Source organism: Rattus rattus, chromosome 2 (assembly GCF_011064425.1).
Source record: "Rattus rattus isolate New Zealand chromosome 2, Rrattus_CSIRO_v1, whole genome shotgun sequence".
Classification (NCBI taxonomy): Eukaryota; Metazoa; Chordata; class Mammalia; order Rodentia; family Muridae; genus Rattus; species Rattus rattus.
The window spans coordinates 192229250-192254824 of NC_046155.1; the positions used below are offsets into that span (position 1 = coordinate 192229250).

At 43.2% G+C, this 25575-nt stretch overlaps 1 protein-coding gene across 2 annotated transcripts in view; it reads left to right on the forward strand.

Moving 5' to 3' along the window:
- The first annotated feature begins 3351 nt into the window (after positions 1-3351).
- The window catches only part of Rsph3 (radial spoke head 3), a 54994-nt gene continuing 32770 nt past the window's right edge, over positions 3352-25575 (forward strand). The window contains exons 1-2 of one of the 2 annotated variants that reach the window (XM_032894734.1): positions 3352-4102; positions 10793-10880. In XM_032894734.1, coding sequence (XP_032750625.1) covers positions 3558-4102; positions 10793-10880 — 633 coding nt within the window. In that variant the 5' untranslated portion in view covers positions 3352-3557. The remainder of the gene's footprint in view (positions 4103-10792; positions 10881-25575) is intronic. The other variant, XM_032894735.1, reaches the window with a different exon arrangement.

A 25575-nucleotide genomic window follows, 5' to 3' on the forward strand; every position in this document is an offset into this window, starting at 1 on the left:
TTCTCATGACTATGGAGGAGCTGTCCATCCTGCTGATGCAAAAGGGCTGGCCCATCTCTTAGCTGTATTGTTCCAGTTCCTCCCTTTCTGCCCCACATCCGCCACATTCCCATTAAGTCATTCCTATAAGGATATACAAAATCAAATTTGCCATCAAGACCAGAGACTTTTCTCTTGACCCAACTCATCTCTGTGTAGTGGACCACTTCTAGCCCTTCGCAGTAACCCTGTTTGGTCGGTTTTCTCTCCTCTCACCCACTTCTGAAGCTACTATATCAGCTTTCTCGTCCACGACTGCACAAACCATTGACCCTGTCCCCCTTGCCAGTGTTCTCAACTTGTGAATGTTAGAAATGGTAGCTTCCTTCCCTCTCTCTCAAATGAGTCCTCCCTTAACCCTGGCAACCAGACTGTGCACTTTCCCATCTCTTTGTTGACTCTTTTTCAGTCTCCTCTGCTAGTTTTCCCTCATCCTTCTGAGTTCTAACAGAAGAGCCCAGGGGCTTATTCTTTCTACTCTCCTTCCGTGATCTCATCAACATTTACAACTCTAAATACCATCTCTGTGCTATCCAGGCAGTAATCTTTCAGCCCTGGACCAATCCCCTGAAACTTTACACTCCCTACCCACCATCTACTTAGTTCTCCCACATGGATGGGAGATGCACATCTCTATCCTGATGACCCTGAGTTTCCAATGCTCACCCTAAAACCTGCTCTGCTCCAGACTTTCCTGGAAATGGCAATCTGTTCTTCCAGTCACTCTGGCCCAACAACCTTAGAGTAGCCTCTACCTATGACCATCAATCAGAACAATCAATTTAGGAATTAACTATAAAGGTTCAAAAGGAAACAATATTAAAAATCCAACCTCACTAAAACCATACAAGTTGTTTGAAGGTGCTGGAAACTGACTGGTATGGCCAGGGTGTAAAGGACTAGAAACCCTGGGCAGGGGAGAAACACAGGAAGTAGTACAGAACTTTCTGTTGCTTTCCCTCTTCAACGCATTTGTTAGCTTCTGTGCAGGCATTTAAGTCAAGCACAAAGCTGTGACCTGGTGCCTTTCTAATGTAGGGAGAGAAAAACTAGAGTTGAGACCCACGACCGAGGCTTGAAGAGGCAGGGGCTGTAATGAGGACAGCTTGACAATTTGCTTGGCTTTTAATTGGAGTTACCTGCCGAATTCTAAGCTGAAATAGGGAAAAAAAAGGACATACAGTTCCAAGTTCATCGAATGATGGATGCCTGCCAAACATCCACAACTTTCTTGAGGAAGACAGAGAGACCTATGCTTTAGGATAGCAGCAACCTGGAAAAACACAACAAAATGCAGACTCACAATGTCTGACTCCTTCTTCTCTTACTCTTAACTGATCAAATCCTTAAGCTGGGAAAGTACTTCAGTGACTTGCGCACTTGCCTGCCTAGCATGCTGGGGTTGACCCTCAGCATAAAATAATTTAATTTAATCCTCTCTGAGCAGAGTCAGCCTAGGCAATTGGGCAAGTTTTTCTGCACATTGTGCAACATTTACCCATATCCCGTAAGAGTCATCTTTGGCTTCTCTCCTCCTCACATGACCATGTCCAGTCCATCTGTTTCAACCTTCAAGACAACGCCAGCATCTCCCCAGATTATCTGTCACCGGAATGCTAGTCTCAGCCCCCCTATTGGCCAGCAAAACTGGGTAACAATCCCCTTGCCTCTGCTACTGGGTAGTCTATTCTCAGTGAAAAAAACAGAGCAGGATAGGTTCTTTTTAATCAAATTGTCAAACTTCTACTCAAACCTTTTAGTGGCTTTTAGCCTTGGAGTAAATGCCCGAACCTTTGCATTGACTTTTGGGAACACGCAACATGGTCACTGATGTCACTTCCCCCTTGTCCTTGTGGCTCCACCCACTCTTCTTTCTCTTCGAACATGCCTGATGTGAGAACTCTGTTCCTGCTGCTTCGGTGATTTGGAATGTTCTGCCAGTCTGAAGCTTCATTACTTTTCCCCCTTCCCATCTTTGCTGGGATGACAGCTTTCCTCTTCAGCCTTCTCTAACCAGCCTAAGATTCTTCCCTCCCTATACCTAACCTTCCATGCTGCATTTTTTTTTCCTCTTGTTTCTTATAACACCTTAATTTTACTCCCTTGCCTTGTTTTTATCATTCATCTATTAAAATATAAATTCCACAAAGGCAAAAATGTTAAATAAAAAAAAAAAACCAAACTTCTTTAGTTTCCAATGACTGACCAGTGCTTGGCATACAGCAAATATTCAAAACCCTTTGACCAAATCATTGCATTTCAGACCATCCAAGGCAATTATGCAGAACACAGATATCTGGGATTGTCACCTAAGACTCTACACAAAAGATTTTATTATCGCAAATATATAAGTGCTTCTATAACCAAAGACATAAATGAGGTTGCCCTGAGAGTCAAATAAAGAGATCCAGACTGCGGGGAGAAACTTACAGAACATTTAGTAGTAACCACATTATTAATAAATCCCAGGTATGGCTGGGCTGGCACAGTTGGCTACTCTTTCCAAGTTAAATAACCAATTTGCTCCTCCTTCCTCCTGGAAAACAGTGCTAAAACCCCAGGTTTTATCTCTAAACTTGCTTTGAGCCTCTAAGCTATGGTCCCATCAGAGACATTCAAAAGGTTCCTTTTCCCCAGATGCTAACCTTGACATTATATTCACTTCAATGTCACTTTCTCAAAAGATTCCTCAAAAGAGTCAGATCGAAAGTCTTTAGCAGTGTCTACAGCATTTACCACATGTTCTTTAGCATACTTACAGAATGGTGACTGCTTTAAACGGTAAACTGCATTAACCAGGTACAGTTCTAAGTACTGAAGCTTCAATTAACGCTTTAAGTCCTCGCAAATCCTAAAGGATAAATTCTACTCCCATTTTGTAGACCAGAAAAACAAGGTGTGCAAGCACACAAATTATAACCATTCACCCACGTGTTGCTGGGATAGTATCTTGCAGAAGCGCGATTAAAGTCAAGGCAGCACTTAGCTGCACTGAAGGTGTTAACTGCAAACCCACGTAATTAATCACAAGGGATGCATACACTTACACACACACACACACACACAAAAATTAGCCTCTTTAAAGTCCTAAAATTAAAATACTAAAACACTCTGCTCTTGGGCACCTGAAGCATGAAAGTGTAAGGAAACCCTACTTAATCAATCTACCCAGCCCTTTCCAAAAGTTACAAGTCTAAAGCATGGCCCATGTTGCTGTAATAGCCCAAGGTCCTCTAAAGGTGATTGGAGGAGGCAGGCGTGCCAATTTACGCCAAGTAGCGGAGGAGGAACTGGGAAACAGGAGACAGCCCTCCCAGCCCGCCCCTGCCCCACGCGTAACAGAGCCAGGAGCCCGACTACCAAGGGCGTGTCACCGCCGAGGGAGCGGGGAGCGCGGCGGCGTGGCAGAAGAAGAAACAACAGGGGACGGGCCTTGAAAGATCAGGAACACATGGGCCGGCGGGAATGGCGCCGACAGCAGCCTCCGCACTGAGGCACACGGCGTTACCTTCGCCCCAATGGCCGCCTCTAACATCTGGGCGGCCCTGCCAGGCAAGCCGCCACTGCGCAGGTGCGCCCGAGGACCAGCAGGTGGGCGGGACCACAAGACCGAAGTGCCCTTTTCTACCGACCAGTCCGGAAATCCAGCTGGCCGGAAGTGCCTGGCGTTCTTGCCTCCAGGCGGAACCTCAGGTTGCTCGGCAACCGGTGCGGGCGCGACTGACTCGCTCCAGGTTCCCGGGAGAAACCCTAGGGTACCAGTGACCTACTGCTGGGGCACCCTCGCGTCCCGCCCGCTTCCCCGAGATCCGCGTCTTCTCAGGTCTCATCATCCCTGCCCTTGGCACTACTTACACGTCTCCAGCTACGAGGACTCCTTAGCCCCCACCTGCTTCAGAGCCCACCTTCACCGAAGGGGGCGCGGTTCGACCCCCAACATGGCGTCGGCGATGACAGACCGTAACCCTCGCGCGGCAGAGGCCTCAGGCACCTACACCTACACCAGCAGGCCCCGTGCCGTGGCTTGCCAGCGCCGCCGCTACCGCGACAGCATTTTGCAGCCGTGAGTGACCATAGTAGCTCCAGTAGTCTGGTCCCCGTTTTGCATCCCTTCTGCATTCCCTTGTCTACACAACTATGTGGTTAAACAGAGGCACAGCTGGTCTGAGCCATGACGTGTATACGAATGGTTATGAACACTAAACACCATACGGGCCATCCACATATATATTCTTAAAACACAGTTCTACCAAGTTGGTGAGTCATCACTCCATCATGCAGATGAGGAAAGTGAAGCACAGAGCATGTACCAAATGAGAGAGCCAGCCACATAAAGCTCTTCTGGGTGGAATTAGATTAGCCTTCCATGCAGGACCACAAAACATACTGCTACCCTAGTGAATGTTTGCAAATATTCAGGCCTGTATATGTAATAAAGACTACCTAGTTTGTGGTTCTCAGAGTTCTTTCTATAGGCTTCAAGTTTTGGAATAGCAGGGCTTGAGAGCACAAACTTCATGGTAGTGGGCAACTCTACATCTTTTGCTCACCTAGAACCTTGCCTAACACATAGGAAGTTCTTAGTATAAATTGAAGTGGTAACTGAACACTTGTAACTCTCAGCCAGGCCTGGAACAGACCTGTCATCCCAGAGGCAGAAGCAGTAGGATGTCTGAGTTCTCTTTTGTAACTAGTTGATTTTTATGTTGAAGTGACATGTTGACTAATTTATCAGTGTATCAAAGCAGTGCAGAGACCATACCGAAACGGGTCATGAAAGTAGTCTCTTACAAAGTACATTAAGACCCTTAGCCATAAGAATGGTTGTCTTCCATGATATCCTTTAAATAATCCTGGAGGATATCATTAGCTAAGCTTCCTGGTGAGTGACGATATAAACATGTCCAAAGAGTTAGTATCTTTAGGTCAGTATGCCTCCATTCTACAAAGTCCTTAGTCCAGTCACGTTAAAAAGTTTCTATATTGACCATAGTAAGTAAGTTTTCCAGATAACACATAGCTAGACCGGATGTGTTTAAAGGAAACAAAATTACAAATTATTTTGATTAGGTTATGACTGGTCTGAATCCCGGTTTTATATTTCGACATGAGAAGCCAATTTCACCAGCACAGAAGTGGGAATATCTCATTTTTTTCCCCCGAGAAAGTTAAAATTTTAAAACAATACAAGCTAGATGTGGTTCAAGGGCTTTTGCCCTTTTGTAGCTCAATAAACTATAAAACAGGGCAGACTGGGGTGGCATTTGAATACAGGTTTTCTTGTTGACAGACAAGTTTTAACAGAATGAGCATCCCTAATCTGAAAACCCAAAGCTTTCTGTATGTATATGTGAGTGTCTTTTTGTGTATGGGCATGGGAGTACAGGTGTCAGTGGACCCCAGAAGAGACCATCAGAGCCCCTGGAGCTGGAGGGGTTGTGAGCTGCCTACCATGGGTGCTGGGAACCAAACTCCGCTCTGCTGCACAAGCAGTGTGGGCTTTTAACCCTTGAGCAGTCCCACCAGTCCCCAAACAGAAGGTCTCTTAGTGCCACAATGACACAGCAGAAAATTCCACGTAAGACATTATGGTGACTAATCACAGTCAGAGTATAGGTACAGTAAAAATACTGTATATAATTAACTCCAGGCTATGTGTATGCAGGCATCTATGGAGCATGTTTACATTTGAGTCATTTATATGCAAATATTCCAAACTGCGGGGGAAAAATCTGAAATACTTCTTGTCCCAAGTATTTCAGCTAAGAGTACTCAGCAGATTACAAACACGTAAGTACAGTTAAATTCACCGATAGGCTTATGCCCAAACCAAAATGTGACCACCTTGTTTTACAGACCTCTTAGTGAAGAGCATGTAAACCTTCTAGTGATTATTTTTAATTCAAAGAAATGAAAAAATTGCACCATACCTTTTGTCTGACAGTGACCAAATGAAGCTTAACACTATCATGGCAGACAATATTGATGGCTTCCTGGAGATATCTTCACATAATCCTCAGAACCTATGAACATACTACCTTGTGTGGTCAAATGCTCTTATCAGTATAGCTAAATTTCAAATGTTAAATGGGGAGATCCTGAATTGTCTTAGTGGGGCTCTGCCTCAGTGAGCCCACACAAGTGAAAAGAGACAGGAAGGCTGAAACAGAGAAGCTGTGGGGACAGACGCAGAGGCTGAAGTAAGGCTCTGTTAGTTTCCTCTGTCTGGTTGCTATGATCAAATACCGCACAGAAGCAAACCTAACAGGAAGAGTTTATTTTGGCTTCCAGGTCATGGGGCTACAGTTCATCATAGCTAGGAAAGTGACATGGCTGTTGACATTGTGTTTGCAGTCACAAAGCAAATAAAGATGGGTGCTGGTATTTAGCTTGCTTTCCCCAGCTGGTGGAATGATGCCATCCACAATATCTGTCCACAAACCCAGCCCTACAGAAGGTACTAGAAGGAAAACTCTACCCCAAATAGGATAACTAAACCCATAAAAACACAGGAAATAAATAATTTTGCACTATCAAAACCAAAAGAAAGGAAGAACACACACACAACCACCACCACCAACAGCAAAATAACAAAAGTTCCATCATTTTATTAGCCACTAACTAGACGGTTTAAACAGGTAGCTACAGGAAAGCAGTGAAAGAGTGCATGTTGCTCTCTTAATAACATGAAGAGTCTCTCATCTCCTATCACATCTCCGGAGATGGGCGGGGCCTGCCAAGCTAGCAAAGGCCTCACCCTTGCCTCAGCCACTTCTCTGCCTTGTCTAAACTAGGCCTTGTCTTCTGTACTGTTTTCTAGATATATATTTGATTTATATGTTCAATCCTAATTTTAGTTCATTTTTTACATTTTCATACCAGGGATATAGATTTCCTTAGTCTAAATATACAAAGAATTAAAGCCCTGTCCTGTAAGGTTTAACATGCAGATGGAATTGTATAACTTTTTAGTTCAGATATAAAGAGACCCTGCAGTAGGAATTGTTCTCATGTATTAAACACTGCTGTTGGGTCGCTACAGCTCTGAGAAGTAGGTGACATTGCTTTCATTTCCCGAGGTTATGCAACTAATTCGTTATAGCCACAGTCTCTACACAGACTGATTTGACAGTCCCATGGTTTCTTCTCCCTTCTAGACTAGTTATGAGCAATTGGGGTCTTTTAAAGCCAGTCTGTGTGCAGTGCCTGCCATGTGTGTGTCAGCATGCTAGAATCCAGAGAAACACTTAAGAAAAAAAGACTATGGCAAAAAAAAGACTTACATATACCAAATATTGCAAAAACCAGGCACTAAACATGTCGCTGCTACACCAAGAGAGAAACAAGGCATCCTTGGAGGACATAGAAGGCTACCATCTCTGTTGAGAATTGTGAGGGGAAGGGTGTAGAAGGATCTGAGGAAATAGCCAAATGAATTTGGTGATTAGGAGAAGAAATCACATATTCAAAACTCCCATAAAAGAGAAAGACTGAAAGAATGATGGATGGATGGATGGATGCAAAAAGAAAGAAGTCAAGTCTGTTTGAAGACTCTGAAAGACCAGTGTAGCTAGGGAACAGGGAGGACGGGAAGAGAGGCATGGGAACAGGCAGGGGCAGGATGTGTGAGGGCAGCCAGAGAGGCTATGGTCAACTTTCCCTTTTATGCTATGGTACTGGGAGCAGAGAGGTCAGAGGAGGAGGTAAGGTGATAGCCGTGGGCGGGAGGTTAAATTGTCCTCATCGTTGGTTTTCAGCTTGTAAAGGTAAAGTACCCTTATAGAAACAACAGGAGCTAAAGGTAGATGAATAAAGACAGTAATTATCCCCTGCTCACTTTTGTGTCTTCACTGCTGAGCAATTGTCTGGTGTTCCTCTTGGTATTCATATAAATGGCCATATACAGAAGAGACTTCTTCCTAAAGTAAAATTAAAGTAGCATATATTATTCTGCATTTAGTGTTGTCCCCATTTTAAATAAGCTTTAAATCTATTTTTCTATTATTTTCTTTTTTGTACATGAACATACATATTCAAAAAAAAGCATCCATTCGTGCCTCTTTATTCTTATGCCTTAATCCCCTTTCTGCCTGTCATTAAGGCAAACCATGTTACCCATTTTGTATGCATTTTTCTGTTCTTCTTTTCAGGCTCACATATTTATATTCAAATTCATGGCTTCTTATTGTGGACACACACAACACCTCGGTGTGTTTGTGTGTGTGTGTTACTGAACTTTCTATCACTGAATAGATAATGAAGAAAACTAGCAGAGGAGGGAGAGGATTTATTTTAGCCAACAGAAGGAAGCTATGTGAGGAAACAGAGATGCTCACTTCATGGCAGCCAGGAATCAGAGGAGAAGATAACAGGAGTCAGCGCCAGGACATACCCTCAGGGTCATACTCCTAATGACCATTAACTATCCATTAAAGCCAGCTTCTTACCTTCCACTTCTCCATAGTCTGTTCAAATTTTGAATCCACCAGTGGCCTAAATTATTGATTGAGTCAGAGCTCCTGACCTAATCATCTCTGGAACATCACAGACACCTAGAGGTCACTAATCTCCTAGGTGTCTCTCAATCCAGCCAATCAAGTCGGCAATCAAGGTAAACCATTACAGTTCTCACAGCAGCAGTACATGCACAAGGCTGAACCTCTTCTGCCTTCCTAATAATTGGAGTGCTCAGTAGTTTTCCGTAGTATCATGGTAATGCGGAGTACGGGTGTAACCATCATTCTTCAAACATTGCACTGTTGATAGATACTTGCTGTGCATCTAGCTGTTGCTACAGAGAATGAGGTTTGGCAGACAACTGTATGTAGTGGGCCTTTTACTTCTATGAGGCAAGTTCTTAGGAATGTGATCGTTAAGCCAATAAACCTGTCCTCCCAAGAATATTTAAACAAATGCATTACATCCTTATCAGTACTTGGTACATGGTTTTGTTGTTTTGATAGTGTCAACCTGTATTTTCCCTTATTATTTTATTTTATTTTTTTTTTTGGTTCTTTTTTTCGGAGCTGGGGACCGAACCCAGGGCCTTGCGCTTCCTAGGCAAGCGCTGTACCACTGAGCCAAATCCCCAACCCCCCCTTATTATTTTAATTCATAGTAAGAGGCATTAACCAAGTTAATACTACTTGGACCATCTCTCTTCTAAAACATCACTAGTCTAGTAGATGTAGGATACATTGAGGAAGAAATGTTGTTCCAGTCAGTTAAGAGGGTTTTTTGGCCATCCAGGTAAAAGATAGTGATGGCCGTGAGCACTGGATGGCTGTGAGCAGAGTGCAGGATGGAGTTAGTAACTGTCGTTAGCTGTAGGGAGAGGGAAGAGGAAGCAGCCATAGATGATTCCCACCATTCTTGAGTAAGGGACAGCTGTGCAGCTGTGGCTATCGGCAGCATTAATGAAATGGGAGTCATGAGAGAAGGGTAGTCCAGTATGAATTTGCCTTCTAGACATCCCTGGAGTTGAGAGTGCTTAACGAAAAATAAAATAGAATTGGTGTGTTGATTATAACCAAAGCTTTGCACATGGAGGACATAGATCATTTAAGGCAGGGGTTCTCACACTTTGAGTCACAACTCCTACCAAGAGGTGGGGTGGGGTGGAGAAGGCACATGTGAGACATTTATATTACAATTCATAACAGTAGCATAGTTACAGTTACGAAGTAACAAGGAAGTAATTGTATGGCTGGGGTCCCTACAGCCTGAGGAAGTGGATTAAAGGGTTGCAGCATGAGGAAGGTTGGAAGCACTGCTCTAGGACAAGAGAGAGCTGAGCCTTTAGGAAGTACAGATAAGTAGCTGGGAAACAGCCAGAAGTTAGACTCTGGGGTAGCATGTGGGGCTAGAAAAGAGAGCACTGCCACACAGGAGCGTCCACCCAGCCTCAGTCCAAGCAGCATGGACAGAAAAGCGTGTTGTGTGCTCACGCTCAGGAGATGCTTCAGTGTGCCTCAGCAGCTCGGCCCCAGGTGGGATAGCTGTCATGGGTATAGGTGAGGATGGGCCTCACCGCTATATACAGAAGAGCACTGAAGGGCTCCAGAGCAAAGCTGGCTTTCTTTTTAACACTTGATTCTTATATTAAGTGTGCATTTCAATTCCTGAGTAGAGCATTCTTAGTCTTTTAGGACAGACTCCAATTTATTGAGCCCTTTTCACAGTTACTGAATAGTCTTCAGTATTTACAACCTAAACCAGCTCTGTGTCTTACTAGCAAGGGAGTCTGGACAGACCATTTCTGTAGGAGTAATAGTTCCCAACATGAAATTATTGTAAGTAATAAATTTTTAGCTGGGCAGAAGTGGAGCACACCTTTAATCCCAGCACAGAGAGGCAGAGACATGTGGGTCTCTGAGCCTGGTCTATAGAAAGAGTTCCAGGACAGCCAAGGCCACACAGGGAAACTATTACATGAACCATAGCTCTGTCTCCATATTTTACGGACTGTACTACTATTTCCTTTGTACATTTTTAGATGTTTGTATTTTACCATATATGTATGGGTGTTTGTCTGCATGTGTGTGTGTACACAGTGCCAAAGATACGCGGTTTCATGAAACTGGAGTTAACACTGGGAACCAACAGGCTCTTCTGAAAGAGCAAGTGCTCTGAAAGGTTAAGCCATCTATCTCTCCAGCCCCTGTAAGATGTTTTTCATCTAAATTCTTTTGTAACAGGTTGACTTAATGGATATATATGCTCTACTGTTCACTTAGAATTTTCTGTTTTATAGAGTTGAAGAATCTATGAATTATGGGAACATCATGTATGACAGAAGGGTGATCCGAGGCAACACCTATGCATTGCCCACAGGACAGGTGGTAAGCACAGAGTGGCTGGCTTAGTTTAGTCCTGTTGTTGTAACAAACACTGTGACCAAAAGCAGCTAAAAAGGGAAAAGGTTTATTTGGCTTACACTTCTGGGTCACAACCCATTGTTGAGAGAAGTCAGGACAGGAGCTGAAGCAGAAATTGAAGCAGAAACCATGGAGAAATGTTTCCATCTGGCTTGCTCAGACAACTTTCTTACACAACCTAGGGATGGTGCCTCCCACAGTGGGCTGAGCCCTTCACATCAATCATTAGTCAAAACAGTCTGATGCAGACAAGGCCACAGGCAAATCCAATCTGAGTAGGTCGTCCTCCGTTGAGCTTTTCTCTTCCCAGGTGACTCTGGATTTGTGTCAAGTTGACAATGAAAACTAACCAGGACAGTGGTCTAACACAGCTTTCATTTTATTGTGGTGAAGATCAGTTGTACATTTGTGTCAGATTTTAATCTGTTACCTAAAACGTTTATAAAATGAAATAGAAATAAATTACTTGAAGGATGAATTTTTTAAAGACATAGAAGCTGGAGGTGTGGGCCATGATAAAGCAGTTGCCTAACATGTGTAAGGACTTCATTTCAGTCCCCAACACTGCCCCCCAAGTATGTGTGTACGTATGTGAATATGTATGTATGTGCATATGTGTGTAATGTGTATATATTATGTGTGTATGTATGTATTGTGTATATGTATGTGCATGTGTATGTGGATCCATCAGTACTTGCAGGAGTTACTGTTTGATGGCCCAGAGCTTCAGTTACAGACGAGTGAACAGTCTGAGGGTGAGTGGTGCTGGTCACAGTGGTGTGGGCGTGCTCTGCCGTGGAGCTGTATACACAAGGATGTGTATACAGTGGCTCCAGTTCATTGATTCTGCTGCTCTTTTTGCAGTGTACTAAATAACCCTGTTTTCTTTTTTTTTTTTTTTTTTTTGAGGTAGTTATGTCTCAAGCTTTATCGTACATGAAAATGAGTTAGAGAAATTTCACCTGTTGTATTTAACTACACCTAAAATAAACTACTCCGGAATAGACTCTCAAAATTTGAACCAACACCAGCTACTGAGTTATGTCAAACAGAGTTACCTTCCTGCCTCCAGGGAATCACTACCTCAAGTGGCCACCACCCCTACCACAGTTTCTGTAATTCTGCAAATTAGTATCTTTTCTATTATCTTATTCAATGTTTAAATTTACTGGATTATAGAATGCATAAAGGAGACTAATTCTAAACATTATCATTTTATAAATTTTCACAAAGTAAGCATATCTATTTCATTGGCTGTCGTCAGGTAACAGGTTTTACTGTGTAGCCCTGGCTAACCAATAACACTATATGTAGACATGCCTGTACTGGCTGGTTTTGTGTGTCAACTTGATACAAGCTGGAATTATCACACAGAGACGAGCCTCCCTTAAAGAAATGCCTCCATGTTGGGGTTAGGGATTTAGCTCAGTGGTAGAGCGCTTGCCTAGCAAGCGCAAGGCCCTGGGTTCTGTCCCCAGCTCTGAAAAAAAGAAAAAAGAAAAAAAAAAAAGAAATGCCTCCTTGAGACCCAGCTGTAGGGCATTTTCTCAATTAGTGATCAAGGGTAGAGGGGCCAACTGTGGGCAGTGCTGTCCCTGGGCTGGTAGTCTTGGGTTCTATAAGAAAGCTGAGCAAGCCAGGGGGAGCAAGCCAGTAAGTAACATCTCTCCATGGCCTCTGCATCAGCTCCTGCCTCCTGATCTGCTTGAGTTCCAGTCCTGATTTCCTTTGGTGATGAACAGCAATGTGGAAGTATAAGCTGAATAAACCCTTTCCTCCCCAACTTGCTTCTTGGTTATGATGTTTGTACAGGAATAGAAACCCTAAGACATAACCTCAAATTTAAGAGTTCCTCCTGATCCTGCCTTTCTAGAGTTGGGATTAAAGATATGTGACACCACACCCTGCCCCATCTTTAATTGCTTAAAAAAGATTTATTTTGTGCATCTTGGTATCTTACCTGAATGCATATATATGTATACCACCTGCATGCTTGGTGTCACAGATCCCCTGGAACTGGAGTTACAGTTGTGAGCTGCCATGTGGGTGTTGATAATTGAACCTGGTACCTGTAGAGGAGTATCCAGTCCTAACTTCTGAACCATTTCTCCCCCCCCCATCTTTAGTTTTTAAGGTGATAATAAAAGTTAAGAAGTAAGAATTAAAATAATAACCCTGTTTTCTGTAGTCTGGTCTAAGAGTAAATCCTTTCACCAGCTGGTATATTTCCCAGCATGAACAAAGGAAAGTAGGAACTTTTATATTATACATATTTTCCACAATTATAAATAATTACTATAATAAATCCTATTTTGTTTTTATTCAACAGATTTTAGTGGACCCTCTAAAAGATTCTAAACTTTGACTTTGGATTTTTGTACTAAATTGTTGCAAATCAATTTAAGCAATTTACAGATACCACTAGTGTGAGGCCACACTGACTGGCGTCTGACACATTTAGTTTTGTTTAGATTGTCTTATCCTCTACTACTGACATTATTTAATCTAAAATATGAATTATGTATCTTTACTTTACACACTCAAAATCACAACACAGAACTCAATGTTGGTTTTGATTGGTTGTTACTGTTGTTATTTTGGGGGATGGAGGTTCTTGAGAGGGGTTGGAGGGGTTATATGTTTGTTTGGTTTGGTTTTTTGACACAGAGTTATTTTGTGTAGCCCTGGTTGTCCTAGAACTCACTCTGTAGACCAAGCTGTCCTGGAACTCAGAGATCTGCCTGCCTCTGCCTCCTGAGTGCTGGGATTAAAGGTGTGTACCACCACCACTGGGCTAGGACTGTGCATTTTTAAAAATTATTTATTTAATGTATATGAGTACACTGTGGCTGGCCTCACACACACAAGAAGAGAGCATCAGATCTCATTACAGATGGTTGTGAGTCACCATGTGACCATGTGGTTGCTGGGATTTGAACTCAGGACCTCTGGAAAAGCAGTCAGTGCTCTTAACCACTGAGCCATCTCTTCTGCCCTAACTACATTTTTTTTTTTCAAAACAAACAAGCTTCTCTAAACAGTTTTGGTACAACCAGCTCAGGAAGAGTCCACGTATGAGATCTAAACATATTGTGCCACTTTAGCAGTGTAGTGAGCACAGTATACCTAGAACAAATGTAAACAAGTAAATAACCCTTTAAAAATATCTTTATTCAAATAATCAGCATCTTACTACAAAAATCTGCCCTAAAACTTCCTGTTCCTCCTCCTTAAGATTGAAAATGTCCTAAGACACATTCTCAGAAACTCTGAAAGACTCAAGCATGGAAGGCTGCAGCTGGCCAGGGACTTTGAGACTCAGTTGAAAAGCAGCATACGCATGTGTTTTCATGCTTCCTTTCTGCCTCTCCCACATCATGCTCAGGATGCTGGAGAAGCCCATGCCACCCACAGACACAACCTCAAGGAAGAAGGGCAGGCCTGCAGACCCATACTTCAGCCAGACACTGAAAGAGAAGCTGTCACAGTGTCAGTGAGACTGGGCCACATAGGCACCACTCCCACCGCACAGACAGTAAAACAATGCAAATCGCACATACATAGCAGATGAGTACAACTCCAGCCCCTACTCCCCCTGCTGAGGCACTGTCCACACAAGGAGAGCAGGAGCTGGGTTCCACCCTCACTCAGCCACCCACACACGTCTATGCCCTACTTTTTCTGAGTGCTGGTAACAAAACCAGCACGGAGTTAAGTTTTTATTCTGTCAAAGAGAAACAACATAGTAACATTCAGTGCTGCTGCCCCATCCAGACTCAGCACCACTACACCACCACCCAGGACTACAAAGGTGGCATGAAAGCCTCCCAGGGAGTGACATACACCTACTGCAATGAGAACGACTTCCTACCATGTAAAGCTCCAAACCTCTACAATAGAGAGTTGATTTATCATAAAAACCAAGGTAGTCTCTTATGAGATAAACAATCAAAATGACCGCACATGACAACTAACATGTGGGGACTGTGAGACTTCTAAAGCAGTCAGAAATATTTTCACCAGAAGTGAAAAATTATGAATAATGTATGCCAATGAATAAGCAACTTAACAGAGAAATAGGGAATACAAAAATGAACCGCATGGAAACTGTAAAACTAAAAACTAAAATATCCAGAATAAGAAGTTCATTACAGTCAGCAGTGCATCGGGGACGTTGCTAGAAGTGGTGGGCTCGGAAGAAAAGAAACCATATGGAACAGAAGATAGTTGAATAAATAATGCTTGATAATTCCACACACTTAGCAGCTGACTTAGATTGAAGAGATTCAGGAGACTAAGTAACACACCAAGCCACATCAGAATCTAACTTTCAGAATCTAAAAGGTCTTGAAAGGAGCTGAAGAGAAATGTAGTGTTAACTGAAAAATAATCTCTGTTGTGCTAGCAGGTTTCCCGTGGTGAACTTTAATTGGCCAATGTCAAGCTATTAATCTGAGCTCAAGGCTTTTGTTCCAGGAGGCTATGCAATGATTGAGAGTGACCACCACATATTCAGAGCAAACATTGAATCTCCCCTTTAAAGGAAGCAGCAGGAAGGTGGGATGTCTGACCAGCTAGGTGGAGCTGGGCCTTTTTTAACCAGTCACTGGATAGAGCCATTCAGATGCAAGGTAGTGGTGAAAGCAGCTTAAAGTACCTGAGCCCTGAAGGTCAGCCTAATTAAAAGTGGATGCCGGAGGGGACTGCACCTCAGTGATAGAGAACTGGGCGAATGGGCAGCAGGCCCTGGACTTGATTCCTACCTCTGAAAAACAGAAATGCCGATTCTACATGAAATCATAAGCACTTACAATGCCCATAGAAATGCAAGAAAAAGAATGTAGAGAAATTTAAAACAGTGAACAAAAAGAAAACAAAAATGGCAGTCTACACCCTATCATCTGATATGGTCTTATCAATGATCTTGTTAAACATAAATGGTCTAAATAAAACAGTTAGAAGTTGGAAGAGATTATAAACACGATCCAACTATAATCTGTATGTAAGAAAAATCCCTTTAATTATAACGTCAAAAGTAGAAGGAAGAAGATATACTATGCAAACATTAATTCTTAAACTTTGTGTATGTACTGAGTGTAGGTGTCATTGAAGGCTAAAAATATCAGGTCTGGAACTGGAGCATGGTTTCGAGCTACCTGAGAGAATGGTACAATTTAATTACAAATAAAATACACAATGTAATTGGACACTTTTACTCAATATATCAAAAATACAATGCAGAGAAATAGTATTAAAAGCTATAAGAGGAAAACAACTCACCCAAAAAGATAGACATATCAGAAGAACTTCAGATCTTTTCTCAGTTCTAATGCTTCACTTCGGTTAGAGCTAACAATTCAATTTTCTGTGCTGATAGTCCAGCCAGGAATGGCTCTGCCCATGGATCTCAGTGTTTGTGTCTGCCCTAGCATACGTCTGTTCATCCTGAATGAAGCTACTACTATCGGTGAACCATGTTGTCTTTGCATCCATCGAAGGGGTATCTCTGGTCTGGATGTGGGCCAGGATTCTGAGCAGTCATGCAGTGGCCCTTCAAGATCTGGATCAGGCATCAGGGTAGCTGGGTTTAGGGCAGTTGGGGCCTAACTGAAAGATTATTCTAGGAAGGTTTAAAAGGAGAGATTGGTAATGAGTCATTCTAGCATTGGTGAGCCATCAATTAGGGGTAGGGGAGGGCTGTTTAAGTACCCATTTGGCCCAATGACAGTTTATCAGCATCCTTGACCAAGAGGGCCATTGCAGCTATGATGCGTAAGCAAGGGGGCCAGCCTCTGGTCACTGTGTCTAATCTTATTGAGAGGTAAGCCACTAGTCAGCACCAGGCCCAAGAGTCTACAGCAATACCCCTTTTGTTACCCCAGATATCTCATCCATGAAGAGGTGAAAGGACTTAGTTACATCTGGCAATCCCAAGGTGGGTGCAGAAATGAAAGCCTTTAAGACATCGAAGGTTTTTTAATGTTCTTCCATGTAGGGGAAGGTGCTGATTCCCTGATTGGTTTTAATTGTGTCAATAAAGAAGGCTAGAGCCAGTCACTGGGCAAAGAGTAAAGGTGGGACTTCTGGATCCCAGGAGTAAGAGAGGAAACCTGGGAAAGGAAGCTTTTTGTCCGTGCTTTGGGACAAGAAGCAGATAAGCACACAACAACCACGTAAGGTCTTGGGGTAGCTAGAACTTGTGGTCTCTGCCACCAGCGGGTGGCTGGTATAGGTTGGCTGATAAGGTTAGGGCAGGAGATTCTGCACCCAGCAATCATGCTATCTGGCAAGTTCTAAGATAATAAAGCTGTCAATGTTTTCCTTCCGCAGAGCAAAGGTGGGCAGGGAAAGATAGTAGCTGGGTTGCCAATGGCAAGCCAGGAGGAGCTGGGAACGTGATCACAGTTCCCAGAAAAGGCAGAAGTTGGCCGTTGGTGGAGCTAAGCCGGAAGAGTGGGCCATGGTCCTGGGCAAAGGAATCAGCGTGTTTTTAACATTACACACAATACCTCCATTCATACAAAGTTCTCAGGAGGCTCTTTGGTGGTCTTACACAGTGGTTTAGCTATTTCTGCAAAGTGGAGGCTCAATAGCCCAAATTTCCCCGAGCCTCCAAGAGGTCTTTCAAGCATTCTTGCTTGATCTCTGCTGCCACAAGAAGGTCATCTACATACTGCAAAAGAGTCAGGTTAGGGTACTGGGTTCTGTACTCACTCAAATCTTTGTGGAGCACCTCATCAAATATTAGGTGGGTTCTTAGATCCCTGGAGCAGACCAGTCCAAATCAGCTGTCCGTTAATCCTGAGTTCGGGATTGTGCCGTTCAAAGGCAAAGAGCTCTTGGCTCTTGGATGCCAAGGGTAAGCTGAAGAAAGTATCCTTTAAATCCAGCACTATATACCATTGACACTCAGGAGGAACTGCACTCAGGACGGTAGGGATTAGGGACTGTTGGGTGGATGTCCATAACCTGCTTGTTTACCTCTCTTAAGTCTTATACCAGTCTATAATCATTAGTTCTGGACTTCTTGACTGGCAGGAGGGGGTATTTCAGGCCGACTGACATGGTCTCAGGATCCCCACATTTAATAACCTTATACTGATGGGGGGGCTATACCTACCTTAGCAATCAGGGATGTGGGGTACTGCTAGATCCATATAGGCTCAGCCCCTGGTTTGAGCTAAATCCAAATTGGGGTCTGATGATTAGCCGTCCCGACTCTTCCTGTCTCTGCTGAAGCATTGAGGAAGTGATCTAGCCAAGTAGTAGTTTCATCCTCGGAGGTGGGGAGGAGACCAAACAGCCAGTATTATTCTGCTTGAGAGGTGGTCAGGCCATGAATAGGCTTCCCTCTAAATCTAATAGTTTAGCTCCTTCTGGAAAGAAGTGTAGTTGTGCCCCCATTTTTGTCAACAAGTCTCTCCCCAATAGAGGGTAAGAGCATTCAGGTATAACAAGGAATGAGTATGTTACCCTGCCCAAGTCCACTGTTCTTCTGATAGTCCATGAGTATTGTTTAATTCCTATTGCCCCTTGGACCCAGGATTTGTTTGAAGAAACTTTACCCTCAGGCTTCAGCAAGACAGAATTTTGGGTTCTGCTGTCAACAAGAAAACTGGTAGGTTTCCCTTCCACTTTTAAGTTACCCTGGGCTCAGGGAGGGGATCTGAATGCTATCCCCCCATTCTTCATCTTCTAAGGACAGGGTTTGGATAGACTACTTCTTCTTGGGGCATTCCCTGGCCCAGTGGCCCTTCTCCTTACAATAGGTACATTCTTTGTTAAGTGAATTCTCGATACTTAGGGGCCCCCTTACCTCTTCCTTCAAAAGCTATATATTTTAGGCATCTCCTATAGTCTTCTAGTTTGGTTGTGGCTACCAACAGGGTCTTTGCCGGGTCATGAGTTTGTTGCCTCTGCCCTCTCATTTGCTTCTCCTCTGCAGTCTCTCTTCCATTAAACACTCTTTCTGCCACTATCACTAAGTCCCTTGGACTCTTTTCTCCTGCTCTCAACCCTCTGGATCTTTCTCTTGATGTCTGATGCTGCCTGGTTAATAAAGGCTAGAGCTGCTGCTGCCTTGTTTCTGCTGATTCAAAGTCCATGGGAGCATTGTCAGAATGCTTCCCTGACCCTCTCTAAGAAAGCTGCATTTTCTCCCTGCCTAATGTCAAACACTTTGGCCAGATTTGTGGGCCATCTGTGGCCGCCTTGACACCTGCCAGCCAATCCTGATGGTAGACCATGAGCCTCCTCTTACCTTCAATGCTGTTAATTCCTAGGCTGGGTGAGTTAGGGGAAGCAAGCATCAATAGCTGCTTGGCTACTGGCCAGCTCCCCTGGGGGGCCTGGATCCAGCTTCCTGGCCTCTGCCTGGATTCCCTCTCTTTTGTGGTGAGAGAACGTGCAAACTTTGTTGACAATCATCCCAAATGGTCTGGTGGGTGAAGAGAACTGTTTTCTAAGAGATTGTAGATCTCTGGGATTGTCTGAAAAGGGAAGAATTCTAAGTTCTCCAGTTATAAAGGTCACTGGTGGCAAAAGGACAATAGTGATAAGGTTGGTTCTTTTGTTCATCAACCAACCAAGCTGTACTCAAGAGCAGGATGACAGACTCTGGTGCAAGAGGCAGCCCCATCAGCTTTGTGTCCCTGCAGCAGGTCCCCCTCCCCCTGCCTGTGATGGGACTGCCTGTTGCAGAGTGGCCTGTGGTGGCTGCCATTCCACCCGAGGGGTTAATTGAGGTGGGGGTGGGAAGATAACATCCTCCTCCATTCCTCCTTGGAGGACCAGGTAGAGGGTGGTGCAGAAGAGATGGATGATCCAGAATGTCTTCCTTTGTATCCTTGGCCTTTTTGGTAGCCAAGGCAAGAACTTTTGCCTGTTGTCTGAGAGAAAAGGTTTAAGCAAGAGGGTGGGTCTTCCCCTCACTAGGAGATCTCACCAAACCACCACATAAGGTATTTGGTCCAAGTGACCAAATTTGGGTTTGAAAATGACTTTCTCAATCCCTTGGACTAATCTCAGGTCAAAGGATCCTTCTGGGGGCCAGTTGCTGTTGAAAATGGACCATCCTGACCTGCAGAGTGTGGTCAGTTTATCTTCCTTAGTAATGATGGAGAGATTCCCCCCCCCAATATCCTTAAAATGGCCAAGGAGCAGTTCTAATGGGGTCGAAGGTGCCTGTCCTATGTTAATACTTCCATTAAAATCACCTTGTAATAATAAACACAAATATAACACATGAAACACCAATTCCTCCTTTCCCCTTTCAGGCAGAAACAAGAAACAACCAGAAAGTGGCACTCTTAAGCAAAAGACACTCATCCCTCATCCCTTCCTCTCTGTCAGATAGCACACACATACACAAGTCTGACCTTTTCTCTCATCAGTCAGAAGAGAGAAATAATCAATATGTAGCACTCACACATAAGAAAAGAAACGTGTCCCTTCAACAGGAAGAGACAAAAGTAATCAGATTGGTGAGGCACCTTTGGCTCTTAGAGCCCATGCTCACCCCATGTCGAGGCTCAGGAAATCTCCTGGCCTGAAAGCCACAGCCCCCTGACTCATTCGTCTTAACTACAACCTGGCCACAGATACAAATTCAAGGCCTTATTCTAGAATTACAAATGTCTCATGTCTCAGAATTCACGAACAAAGCACAGGCCATGATGCTGTACAGATGCTCAGTACACAAACCTCCTAAGTGTGGGCCAAACTGCTTACACCATGCACAGACCACATGGACAAATTTAGTGTGGGGATGGACAGAAAGCAGGAAGTTTATCATTGTGATGCAAACACAGACAGACCTAGATTGGATTTGTCCTCATTGAGACCCTCCAAATTAGTAGTTCTGAAAGCCCTGGGGAATTTCCCAGCCAATGCACCAAAATGTAGTACTAAGGAAGTATTTGCAAACCCTGAAAGACCAGTCAGGAGCCAATTCGATGCAATCACACTGTATTGGCTGGTTTTGTATGTCAACTTGACACAAGCTGGAGTTAACACAGAGAAAGGAACCTCCCTTGAGGAAATGCCTCCATGAGATTCAACTGTAAGGCATTTTCTCAATGATTAAGGGCGAGAGGGCCATTTCAGGTGGTGCCATCCCTGGGCTGGTAGTCCTGGCTTCTATAAGAAAGCAAGCTGAGCAAGTCAGAGGAAGCAAGCCAGTAAGCAGCATTCCTCTATGTTTTCTGCATCAGCTCCTGCCTCCAAGTTCCTACCCTTTGTGAGTTCCTGCCCTAACTTCCTTTGGTGATGAACAGCAATGTAGAAGTGTAAGCTGAATAAACCCTTCCCTCCCCAACTTGCTTCTTGGGCATGATGTTTTGTACAGAAACCCTGACTAAGACACACACCAGGGTCTTTATTCGAGCTAGCTTGGGCTTAACTCACTGCCAACCCACAGGACAGTTCCAGTGAAGAAAAAACCCTGAACATTCATCGAGACAAGGTTTTATAGAAAGCAGCAAACGAGGGGTGAGTGCCTCTAGCCTGGCAAGCATCTAATCGGGGGCCTTTAGCATCATTGGCTGGTGCTGGGAACCATACCGTAAACTTAACTTCTGCTTCCCTCATGATTGGTGGTGGTTAGGCAGGGGGTGGGCTTGTAACCTGGAGGTGCAGATTTGTTAGGAATTAACCTGGAAACTGGTGCTAAATGCTGGATTTGAGGGTGGGGGATAACCTGGAGATGCAGGTATTGGGTGGCCTAGAAAGTGGAGCTAGGTTCAGGTTTTGTTGGGGAGAGGTAACTTGGAAACTGATGCTGGGTACTGTCCTGTTAGTTTACTTGAGTTTAAACTTAGGTCAAGTTTGCTAATATGGCATCTGAACCCAAAAAATTTTGTCTCTCAATCCCTCATCAGCAACTCTAAAGGCCAGGAAGCATGGCTGATACTTTAAACCCTGAAAGACATAACTTCCAGCCAAGGTTGTTGTCTCCAGGACATCTGTCTTCCAAGGCTATGATGAAATCAGGACATTGGAGGGCAATCCATCACTTGAGAAGCTACTTAAAGAATGCTCTACTCAGTGCAGGAAGACAGTCTGAGGAAAAGGGACTATTTTTCTTTTTTCTATTTTTCGGAGCTGGGGACCGAACCCAGGGGCTTGTGCTAGGCAAGCGCTCTACCACTGAGCTAAATCCCCAGTCTGGAAAAGGGAATCTTACATCAGAAATAGATTAACAAAGGAATCCATCGTGTCCAACACAGTAAACAAGAAAGCCCCAACACCAATCAATAAAAACATCAATCCAACAAAACAGGCATTAGTAGACATCTCTCAATAACTCCATATGCAAATGATCCAAATCATTAGAAAAGAGCTACAGGCTGGCTGATTGGGTTAAAAATTATTTCTACTATCTGTTATATCCAAGAAAAAGCTTACTGCTGAGAGACTAGAACCAAAGAATGAAGTCAGTTTAAGCAGAAGCCAAAAATAAGCTGGCACAGGTGGCTTTTTTGGCATGTGATAAAGCCAACTGCAAACCAAAGAAGAGATAAAGAAGGCCACTGTACATTAATGAGGGAATGTCCCACCAAGATCAACACTTATAAATACACGTGTCAAATGTTTTGTAAAACAAGTACAAATGAGCACAAAAGGCCTCATGGGTCCTGCTACAATAAGAATAGTTGGTCTCAGTACCCCACTCTCATCTTTAGATAGGCTATTAAAACTAAAAATTAACCAACTCCAGGGTTAAACTGTACCATAGATCAAACCGATCAAACATTGTCAGAATATTCCAACCAACAAAATGGAATGTGCACTCCCTCTAGCAACCGCTGGACTTTTTCTGAAGTGGACCACATTCTAGATCACAAAGAAAGAATAAATACAAAAAAGAGGTGCTTTTCAATGATATGACTAGTTTAGAACGTGTTCTTAAAGCTATAATTTACCTCTCTAATTTCTGTGCCATCTGATCTATTATGTTTTAAATTATTACCTTTTGTAATGTTCATACATTCATTAAATTAGACATTTTTTAAAGATTTATTTATTTATTTATTTCATGTACTGTCTCTGACTTCAGACACACCAGAAGAGGGCATCAGATCCCACTAAAGATGGTTGTGAGCCACCAAGTGGTTGCTGGGAATTGAACTCAGGACCTCTGGAAGAGCAGTCAGTGCTCTTAACCGCTGAGCTATCTCTCCAGCCCCTAAATTAAGCATTTTTAAATAATAAGACAATACAAAAGAATCAAAATAATTTTTATTCCTTATCAGATCATAGTGGAATAAAAGGGGAAAAACCCTACTGAAATAAATTCTCAACGACTGAACAGTATACTGTTGAATACCCCAGATGCACTGTAGAAATCAGGGTGGCAGTTGAGAGGAGGTTTATAACTAAATTAGATCAAGAGACTGGGCATGGTAGCATGTATCTGTAGTCCCAGCATTTGAGAGGCTGAGGCCAGAGGAGCACCAAGAGTTAAAGTCCAGCTTTGACATACATAGGGAGTTCCATGCCAACCTGGGTTACAAAGTAAAATGCTTGTCTCAAAACAACAACAGCAACAATCAGAGATCTCAAATAAGTGGCCTAATGATGTGCCTCAAGAATGAGAAGAACAAGAACAAGCCAAAGCTAAAAGCGGGAAGTGAAAAGAAATAATAAAGGCCAGGTTAGAGGTCAGTGAAGGAGACTCCATTAACCCAAAGTTTTTGCAAGGACAGACAAGATTGACAGGCTCTAACCAAACTAACCAGAAGCGAGAGAAAAGCTAATTAATAAAGCTATTGATAAAAGTGGGAGTTTACAAACTCCAGATAATCATTGGGGAATACTTTGAAAACATATGTTTTTTGTTTTGCTTTTTTAATGGAAACTCTTGGTTCTGAAGAGCAGTGGCTAATCTTCCAGAGGACCTGTTTTTAGTCATAATCTTTTAAATATGTTGTTGAATAAGATTTTCAAGAATTTTACTGGGAAATGTGTCTGTGTTCATCAGGGAAATTGATTTGTAGTTTGCCTCTGTGTGTCCTCATATGGCTTTGGCCTTGGGACCACACTGCCTTTCTAGCACAGATGTAATATTCCTCCATTGTGTTTTGTAGACAACTTTGAGGAGTATTGAAAGACCCTAAAAACTATTTGTTTAGTTTCCGTTTCCAGCACCGACATGGCAGCTCACAATCATATGTAAGTGCAAGTCCAGAGGTCTAAAGCCCTCCTCTGGCTTCTGAAGGCACCGGGCAATTACATGATGCCCAGGCACACATGCATGCAAAATATACACACAGATATATAGATATAGATACAGATAAAATTAAAGTGAAATAACGGGAAATCTAGAAAAATGGATAAAAACACAAATGACCTACCAAAGTTAAGTCACAAAGAGATGAGTAACTTACACAGACCCATAACAAGTAATAGGTTTAAACCAGTAATAAAGTTTCCCCAAAGAAAAGGTAAAGGATAGATGGAGTCACTGCCAAATTGTCCCAAACCTGGAAGAAAGAGCTGAGCAGTGCTCTTCAAAGTAGTGACAGCACAGGAAGACGATCATACCTGCTCTAGAAAACTGGTGTTTCCTGGTGCCAGAGCCAGGGGAGGACATGGCAAAGAAACAAAACTACAACCAATACAAACCAGTTTCCCTGATGAACACACATGAACTCCCACGATTCGTATTCAGCAACATTAAAAAGATGTGCCTGTGACCAAGGTGGTTTCATCCCAAGGAAGCAAGAGACCCACAGATGCAAATGATTGCCATAGATGGACGTGTGAACAGAAAGCAGGAGATGACTGTGTACAGAGAGCCCCTGTGGTAAGTGCTCAGCTCCTGCCTGATGAACAGGAGAGCACCCAAAGCATAACAAACATGCACCCAACAGGACCCTAAATGGAGAAACACCGAAAACATTTCCTCTAAAAGCATCCACTCTTATTCAATATAATACTCAATATCTTACCTAAAGCATAAAGCAAGAGAGAAACAAAAAGAACATGTGCAGGAAAGGAGCAAGTCAAAGTTTCCCATACTTCAGAGACCCTAATGATGCCCCCAGAGACCTGATAAACACTTTCAGCATAGTACCAAGATACAAAATCAACAACTACCACCAAAATCAAAATCAACACAACAATGACAAACTTACAGAGAAAGAAATCAGGAAAAACTTCCATTGACAATAGCTTCAAACCATAGAAAGATACTGAAGGAAGAGAAAGATGTCTATACCTAAGGAAGAAGTTAAAGAGCAGTGCAAATGGGAAGACATATCATACTCATTGATTGGCATAATAATGCAAATATATTTATTATCAAAGGTGGTCTAAAGATTCTGTGCAATTCTCATCAAAATCTCAGTCACATTCTTAGCAGAGATAGAAAAACAACACTAGAAGTTCTGTGGAATCACCACAGACCCCAAATGCCAAGGCAGTCCTAAGTAGAAAGAGCAGGGGCACTTGGGGGCACTGAAGCAGAAGGATCATTAGGTTGAGGCCGGTCTGAGCTATGTAGGGATCCTTGCTTTAAAGAAGCAATTGAGGAGAAAATTGCAAATGGACAGGTTTAAATGTGAAATATAAAAAATATTTGTGTGATCCTGAGAGGGTAGCTCTCACAGAAACAAAGTTGGAGTGATGACAAGCCCTGTAAAGAAGCAGAAGGGCAAGC